Raw genomic sequence first — 8812 nt, forward strand, 5'->3', positions numbered from 1 at the left:
CTGAGGAGAGGGTGTTTGCTGCCAGCAGAGCGGTACCTGGGGGCTCCCCCAGCGGCTATGGTTGTGTCTCACTGCTCCAGCTGGTGGGCAGTGGTCTGCTGGAGGGGCTCTTGCTCTCTCTCCATGTTTTGAGCTGCTCTGTAGGTCATCAGCTTGCCGAGTCCTGCCATTCCCTCCAGGAGCTGCAGCTCAGCAGCAGCGGGGGTCACAGCAGCCACTGCCCGAGCTGCTGTGTGGGAAGCTGTGGCGGGGTTGGGAGCAGCTGGAACCCTGCCTGGACTCCTGCAGGGCTCTGTAACCTCTTCAGCTTTGTGTGCAGGGCTAGACAGGCTGGTGGGCAGGATGCCTCGTGGGGATGAGCCCTGGGCCAGCCGTGCCTGCACTGAGCAGCCCTGTCCCCGCAGAGTACAGCCGCTTCGAGTCCAAGATCCACGACCTGCGGGAGCAGATGATGAACAGCAGCATGAGCTCGGGCTCGGGCTCGCTCCGCACCAGCGAGAAGAGATCGCTCTACGTCCGGTAAGGCTCCGGCAGCGACCGGCACAGCCCCGCGGGTGGGGAGGGCCGCAGGGGTGTCACAGCTCAGCCTGGGCTGTACAGAGCCACGGGCACGTCCCTGCAGGTGGCATGGGCTGCAGGGGTGGTCACAGCTCATCCTGGGCTCTGCAGTGCCTCAGAGCTCGGTGTGTCAGGGACCAGGGGGATGAGTGCCATGGATGCATCACAAAGCCTGGAGGGAGCACCAGACTTGTGCACTGGCTTGTCAAGGCTGGGTGCTCGCACGCCTCTCCCAAGGTCTGCTCCAGGTTGGAAAGCAGTGGTCTCTGCAGAGCCTGGGTGGCTGCTGGCCAGCCCAACACACTGAGGAAAACAGGGAAATGGTGGGCATCCAGCCCTGCTTCTGCCTCAGGCAGCTCGTGGCAGCTTTCAGGGCACTCTGCTCAAACCAGCTAACAGGCTTCTCTTTGTCTCATCCTGCCATCCCTGTGGCAGGATCTGGCTGGAGGGGAGATGAGCTCTTAGGAGGATTATTGCTCTGAGTCCTCAGAGCACTTTTGGTCTGGAGCCAGGTGCAGGACAGGCAGGCAGGGGTTAAACAGCCATGCAGCTCAAACTGCTGCAAGTCCTGTGTGGACAGGACAATCCCTCCCTTCCTCCTGCCACCTCCTGCCTGCCGCAGCGCCAGTGGGATGAGCGCTAATGAGTAATTTTAACTTGGTAATTAAAATAATCCTGTAAATCCTAGCCCTGCGCAGCCTGCTGCAGGTGAGGCTGGCAGGAGCAAGGGATGCTGCTTCTCCTTCTCTGTGAGAAGGATGGCAAGGACCAAGGCTGCATGAGCCTTAGCTGCATCTCCCACTGCATGGCTGCTCCATGCAGAGGGACTTCAGGCAGGGTGGATATGTTGCAAGCCTGGTATGGCAGGAGGGGAGAGCTGCAGCTCTGGGTTCCTGCATTTCACACCTTCCCACAAGTCTCTGCAGGCGTCTTGCTTGATTTAGCATCCCAGGGCTTCCTGGGGGTGTGCGACAAGCTGGGTGCAGTGTTGAATAAACATCATCTTGTTAGGCCTCCCCTCACTCCCCTGCTGTCCTGTGGGCACCCTCGTGTGGAGGAGGGTTTAGGCTGGGTCCAGCTTGAGTTGAGCCTGTTCTCTGCCTGCAAAGGTGCTCATGTATCAAAGTATTTCTATGAAACAGAGGGCTCCCTGTTGCCTCCACACTACTTGTACCATTTCTTAATTCTTGGTGCATCCCCCCCATGAGGCTTTGGAGGCCTCCACAGCACTGTACCCCTCGCACACATCCAGGAGGAGCTGGGCTGTGCCTTGCTGAGAGGGTGATCCCAGGGGAGAGCTTTTCCCCAGTGTGGCCCATCACAGCACTCTGCTCGACACACACCCTGCAGACGTGCTTGGAAGAGCTGCCGGGTGCCCGGGCTGCCCCAGCCCTTCTGGGCGGGGTAGTTTCAAGCACAGTTCACCCGAAACCAGCAGAGCTGCTGTGCTGTGGACAGGACATCAATTACAGGACTTGCTACCCAGCTGCTTGAGTCAGCCCTGTGTGGCTGCATTGCAGCCTGTGTGCTGTGGCAGGGCTGGAGCTGGGCACCCCAGTGCCTGCTGGAGCTGATTTGGGGGTGCTGGAGTGCAGCACAGGCAGGGGCAAGGCAGGCTCACATCCTGCCTGTCACCTCCCTGCAGTGCCACAGGGCAAAGTCTGCCAGCGCCGGGGCCGTGCTGGGTGGGGATGGAGGTCAGGCAGGCATTGTGCCAGGGCACCAGGAGGAAGCCATGGGAGTCCTTGGCACTGCTCCCCTGCCCTCCAGCCAGGCCATCTGCTCTCCTGGCTGTGAGTGCTGGGAGCTGGCCTGGGGACAGAGCGGAGCTGCCGTCTGCCCCGAGGGGCACCGAGCCACGGTGGGTGCTGCATGCCAGCACAGCCAGGGGCTGCTCTCATGGAGCACCGTGCCCTGGGTTGCCAGGGCCTCCTGTGCTGGCTCTGCAGGTGCCCTGCCCCTGCAGAGACCTTGCTCTGCCTGTCCTGGGTGCTGGTGGCTGCTGCTGGAGGAGTACAGGCCCTGTGCTGCCCAGGAGCAGGCTGCACAGAGTGGGCAGGGAGGAACATGGGCCCTGTTCAGGGCAGGCTGCTGGAGTGGGCAGGGCTCCTCACAGCCTGCCTGCCTTTGGAACCGGCCTGACCAGTTCCCCAGGGCCTTGGCCAGCAGCACTGACCTCACAGAGCCTGCCAGCCACATGCAGCCTTATCTTCTGGCCTGGAGCTGCCTGCAAGGCTTGATTACCTCCGGCCAAAGCATCCTTTGGGGCTCTGCTGCCAGCTCCAGCCACCCTGCCCTGCAGAGGGAACAGGCACAGGAGCTGCCCTGAGCAAGCTGGGCAAGGAGAGCAGATCCGGTGGCTGAATGTATCTGGATGCTCAGGGCACTTTGTGTCTTGTCCCAAAGAGCCCTCCCCATGGGGCAGCCCTTCTTCTTCCCATTCAAGACCCAGCCCCAAGTGCCCTGAAAGGTTTCATAGCCCAGCACTCCCCTGGCAGAAATGCTCTCCAAGCTCTGCTGCTCCCCAGGGACATGCCACATGATCCCACAGCCCTTCCCCTTACAGTGTGCATTTAGACCCGCTTTGGAGTCCCCACAGTGGGAGGGGGTAATGAGCAGAACAGAGGATGTCTCTCCTGCTTGCAGAAGGTTTATCAGGGCCAGGATTAAACCAGCAGCAACCCAGTGTTTGCAGTGCCTGGGCTCATGCTGGGCTGGGGGCCAGTGGGGCCATGTCCCAGGAGCAAATACAGAGGTTTTGCTGCCAGTACTTTTAGTGACTCGTTCCTTTCTTTGTCTTTTTGCAAGTTGATGCATCAAAGCAGACACAGTTTGTGTGATCTGACATTAGTAGAACGAGTTGCAGGTGAAGCCTCTGGGAGCAGCTTATGGGCACAGGCTGCAGTGCTGTGTGTGATGTACGTGTGCAGGAAAAGCATTAGTGCTCCTCTAGTGAAAAAACAAAATCTTTTCTATAGCTGGTTAGTTTAATTTTGAAGATAATTTTAAACTCAATAAACTGTTCTCAGGGGAGGTGTTTAGGGCTATGGAAAGGATCAGTTGTGGAAGCAGATATATATACTCTGAGATTCCTCATTCACAGGCTCTGTACATGAATAAAGGCTGTACTCAATGCTGTGGTGGTCTGGTGGTCTCTGCCTGTGCAACCACCCACCAGCAGTGGGGTCTGATATTCCCCATCCCATTCCCTGGCCCCACAGCCATGGAGGGATGGTGGGGAGCAGCCCTTCCTCAGGCTGCTGCTGTGGGCCTGGCCTGCTCACTAACCAGAGGCACGTTCAGTGTGGCTCATGTGCATCCTGCAGCTGAGGTCAGCAGGGAGTTCTCTCAGTCCAATCTCAGTCACTGTTCCTGCCTTGCACTTCTCAGGGCTGTGCTGAGCCTGCCAGCCCAGGGGTGTGCAGGTGGCTGCCAGCCCTGCTCACCTTGGCAGGGCTTGGGTTAAACTTTATCAGGTGTGACGGTGGCAGTGCCCCAGGAGGGTGGCACTGCTGCTGCCCTCGCTGCCTGGCCATGCTCAGAGAAGGCCTTGCTGCTCTCTGCCCCTCCTCAGAGCCCTGTTTGACTATGACCGGACCAGGGACAGCTGCTTGCCCAGCCAGGGGCTCAGCTTCTCCTACGGGGACATCCTGCACGTCATCAACGCCTCGGATGACGAGTGGTGGCAGGCCAGGCTGGTCACAGCCCACGGCGAGAGCGAGCAGATCGGGGTCATCCCCAGCAAGAAGAGGTGAGTGTCCCTCAGCAGAGCTGTCTCGCTTGGTGAGCCCAGGATTTCCCCAAGCCCTGCAGCCCCCAGGGCCCTGCTCAGGCTGGGATCTCCCTGTGGTCCCAGTGCACCTGCCCCCGTGCAGCCTGCAGGGCAGCTGGGTTGCAAGCTGGGGCTCTGTGCAGGTCTCTCTAGGCAGGTTCTCTAAAACTGGGGAGACTCCAGGTGAGGAGGGGAGTGGTCAGCCCCCTCTGTGGTGCCTGTGGGGTGGGGAGTTGGTGTTAGCCAGTCTGGGTGTCTGTGTGAGAGCAGAGGCACAGCAGCAAGGGCTGCTCCTTGTGTCCTCTGTCAGTCTGTCCAGCTCTGGAGCCAGGTCCCACTGTCAGGTGGGAAGTCACAGAGAGCAGAGGAGCTGGCTGCTGCTGCCTTCAGGTCTGCAGAGCCAGCCTTGAGTCTGTCCCCATATCCCTGTTGGGAAGGCTGGCTTGGCTCCTCTCCTGCTGCTGCCCAGACCCTGGGCAGGCAGCCCCACATCTGACCCTCCCTTGGAAGGAGCTCCCATTTGCCAGTGGGATCACCACCCAAGGGTGCCTTTGGCTGCCTGAGGAGCCACATGGGCAGCGTGGAGGGCACATGGATGGGACTAGCAGCTCTTTCTCTCCTGATCAGGGTGGAAAAGAAGGAGAGAGCACGGTTGAAAACAGTGAAGTTCCACGCCAGGACTGGCATGATTGAGTCCAACAGGGTAAGTGCTGATCTGGGGCTCAGTGGGGCACCTGGAACTGGTAACTAGTGAGGGCAGGATGAGTCCCAGCAGCAAAAGCTCCTCATGGGGCAGCTCAAACCAATCCCAAGGCAAAGAGCTGTGTGACTGGACCTGCCCCAGGCCCACATCTGCTTGGCACAAACCCTCCATGAATATGCAGTGATTGAGCAGAGGAGCCCAGGATGGTGTGAAAGCTCTGGGAAGGACCCATGTTTGGAGTGATGGGGTGGCAGAGCTCATGGCTTGGAGCTGCCTGAAGGTAGCTGCCCTCACACCTCACAAGCAGTGCCTAACAGGCCAACAAGAGAGGAAGAACAGCCTGGCCACCCCTGCAGAGCTACTGACTGCCCCATCAGCTTCCCAGCATCCCTACCACATGTTTTTCTCCATGCTTAATTTTTTTCCTGCATTACAGTTCTCACGTAATCTCCATTATTTCATTTGAGGGTGACTGCCCTGCCACAGCTCTTCATTGTCTCTCCATTTTAATTTTCCCCACATGTGTTAAACACCATTGTTTTTTCTGTCCTCCTTCCACCTCCGTGTTCTTCAGTCGATCAAAACGAAACGTAAAAAGAGTTTCCGCCTCTCTCGAAAGTTCCCATTTTACAAGAGCAAAGAGAACCTGGCCCAGGAGAGCAGCGGACAGGAACGTAAGTAGCAGCTGGCCAGAGAGGGGCAAGCCTGCACCCCTCAGCTTCCCTGCCCTGAGGGAAGAGATTCAGCACATGTCCCTAGCCAGGGGTCCTGGCACCTGCCTGTATTCAGGTCTGTGCTCCACAGTCGTGCCAGCAGCTAGGGAGAAACTGGAGCTGGAAATGAAAGCAACAGCTGCAGTCTGGCACTCTCTTCCTTTCTCTCATGTTCAATGTCTTCATCTTTTCATCCAACTTTACACCCACCCAGCTCCCTGCTCTGCCTCCCCCTGCGCTCCCCCCTTTGCTGCAGGCTCTGCTCCCTCCCTGTGCCTGCTTCCCTCCAAGTGAGGGGCTGGCTGCCTCCTGCAGAGCTTCTCCTGTCCCTGCCAGGGCTCAGGGCTGGGGAAATCCCAGCCCCATCTTCCCTAGAAGTGACTTACAGCTTCACATTCCCACTGGAGAGCCCTTTCTGTGTGGACACGGGGAAGCCATGACCCTGCTGCCCACCCATGACTGAGGCACATCTTTGGTAGTTGGCTGCAGATGTTGGGGGTCCACAGCTCTCACCACCCTGGGGCTCCCAGTAAAGGCAGGGTGTTTATCTTGTTGCCCCAAATCCTGATGTGGGCAGCACTGGAGCTGCTCCCCAAACCCAGCCCCTCCTCTGAGTGCTGGGCTGCATCCCCTCCTTGGGCAGGCATCCAGCTGGCAGTGCCCACACCTCTGGGAAGGGGCAGTGGGCAAGGCAGAGCTGTGTCTGTGCGCCAGTGCCAGCACAGCAAGCACATCCCCTCCCCTCTGGGGCTGTCCTGGTGTCATACAGAGCCAGGAGTTGCTGCTGGGCTGCTCCAAGGGCTCCCTGCATCCCTGTGCTGCCCATGGCAGGCTGGTGCCAGCTGGTTTTAGCAGACAGCCCAAACCTCTGGCTGTGCTGAAGGTTGTCTGTGTGTCTGCCTGTCTCTGGTAGTGCCTGCACATGGCTGGGCTCCAGTGAGATCAGTGCTGAACCTGGGGCTGGCTTTTGGCTGCCCTGCAGTGAGATGACACAGCATGGGGATGGGGCAGGCCCCTCTCTACCTGCCTGTGTCACAGGCACACAGCCAGCTCCCTCCCTGTGCTCTGCCCTGTCCATCCCAGCTTGCCCTGGGGGGTCTCTGCCTCACATTTCCACAGCCTGTGCAAGCATTGTGGTGTGGGGCAGCTGACACACACAGCTGGGGGAAATGTGTCCTCCTGCCACGTGTTACAGGACTGTGTGCTGTGCTGGGGAGGCACAGAGCCACTGTGCCCTGCCAGTACACCCCATGAGGAGAAACACTTCAGCCCCTGTGCCAGCAGCTCAGGGCTGCAACTGCTTGCTGCCAGCGATGCTGCTGTGGCTGCCCTGCCCTCCCCAGGCCCAGGGTGGCTCCTGGGGGCTCTTTGGCAGAGAGGGTGAGCTTGGGGGGCGGCGGGGGTCCGGCCGGACAAGGCAGGATGTTGGCAGAGGGCTGATGGTGTCAGCTCTGAAGATATTTAACCTCACTTGCAGTTGCAGCTCTGGGCCGTTCTGCACTCCTGTCACTAATGCTGGTCTGGCTCTGTCTCCCCCATCCCTCTGACTCCCCTTTCCTGCGCTGTCTTCTCTCCCCCTCTCCCCCTTCTTGCTGTCTGTGAAATCAGGACTTCCCTGGGTTAAGTGACGATTATTATGGAGCAAAGAACCTGAGTAAGTTGAATTCCGATGCACATTGTTCCCTCTGTGTGGCTGTCGGTGTGCCTGGGGCAGCTGTGCTTCCCTGGCTGCAGGGCAGGAGGAGCCCGGGGGCTGCGGGGCTTGAGGTGCCTCTGCTGCACTGGGACGGGGTGGGGGAGCTTGTGTGGGGGTGTTGGCCATGCCCTGAGTGCCTGCTGCACCTCCTCATCCTCTTCCTCCTGCTCCTGTCTGGGTTGGTTGGTGCTTCAGCACTCGGAGCCACTTCCAGTGTGGGTGGGAAGTGGCCATGGTGGGCCTGCTCTGAACAGGGATGGTGACAACATTTTGAGGTGTTCCCACCTTTCTCTGGGTTACCACATGTGCAGAACTGCAGAATAAGGAGAGGAGCCCCATGGGGTGTGAGTTCCCTGCCAAGCTCCACACCCCCAGGCAGTGCAGAGCCTCACTGGGGCAGGCAGCGGCCAGCAAGCCTCTGTGGGGTGGTCGCAGCACTAGGATCAGCCTGAGCAAGCAAAGCCCCAAACTCTGTCCCATTCTGTCACTGTCTCGTCTCTGTGTGTCCCAGCCCCGTGCCCCGAGGCAGTGGATCCCCTGTCCCCATCCCTGTGCCAGCACAGCCGTGCCCTCCCTGCCCGCTGTGTGCATGCTGCACTGCTGCCCTGCCAGCATCCCCTGTGCACTCCACCTTCCCTCGGCCTGGGGAGCCTTCACATGTGCCAGGCAGGCCCTCCTGGCCCCTCTGTCCTCTCCTGGCAGCATCCCCTGCATGTCCCCGGGCCCCCAGCCCAGGGTGAACGATGCCGCCCTTGCCCACGTGGCACAGACTCGTCCCAGTGGGTGCTGGGCTGCAGGTTTCTGGGGAGCCATTGCTGTCCTGCCCTTGGTCACTAGTGCTGGGTGACAGCTGGGTGCCTCCTGCCCAGGCTCCTTCTGAAGGGATCTCTCTGGTTGCTTTGCAGAGGGCGTGACATCAAACACCAGTGACAGCGAGAGCAGTTCCAGTAAGTGTGTGTGCACCTGCTCTCCCACCCCTGTCCGTGTGTCTGTGTGTCCGTGTGTCAGTGTGCATGTCTGGGCACGTCCATCCTGTCTGCCCCAGTGCTGGTTCTGTTCGGAGGCTGCTCCTTCCTGCTGGTGACACTGAGATGCTGCGGCCAGCTCCCTCCTCGGTGCAGGGACAGCAGGGGCTGGCAGTAGCAATGAGCCTGCCTGCTTCACTGCTCTCTCCTGGCTGCTCCAGGGCAGGGTGGTGGGCTCCCAGTCCGTGGTGATCCCCCATCCTCAGGCAGCAATGGCCAGAGGCCAGGCCTGTAGCACAGATGGCTCCTGGAGCCCAAGCCTGGGCAAGAGTGTGGGACCCAGCTGCAACAGATGCTCTCTTTGTCCCCAGAAAGTCCTCTAAATACCTGCAGGGAGGACACAAC

General features: G+C 59.7%; 1 protein-coding gene across 1 annotated transcript in view; it reads left to right on the top strand.

Annotated features, from left to right (window-relative positions):
* Positions 1-8812, top strand: part of DLG3 (discs large MAGUK scaffold protein 3) — a 38081-nt gene that overhangs the window by 22214 nt on the left and 7055 nt on the right. Inside the window, exons 9-13 of the mRNA XM_031056112.1 lie at positions 326-519; positions 4133-4309; positions 4958-5033; positions 5608-5707; positions 8348-8389. Coding sequence (XP_030911972.1) covers positions 326-519; positions 4133-4309; positions 4958-5033; positions 5608-5707; positions 8348-8389 — 589 coding nt within the window. The remainder of the gene's footprint in view (positions 1-325; positions 520-4132; positions 4310-4957; positions 5034-5607; positions 5708-8347; positions 8390-8812) is intronic.

The sequence above is a fragment of the Geospiza fortis genome, unplaced genomic scaffold (assembly GCF_000277835.1).
Source record: "Geospiza fortis unplaced genomic scaffold, GeoFor_1.0 scaffold157, whole genome shotgun sequence".
Classification (NCBI taxonomy): Eukaryota; Metazoa; Chordata; class Aves; order Passeriformes; family Thraupidae; genus Geospiza; species Geospiza fortis.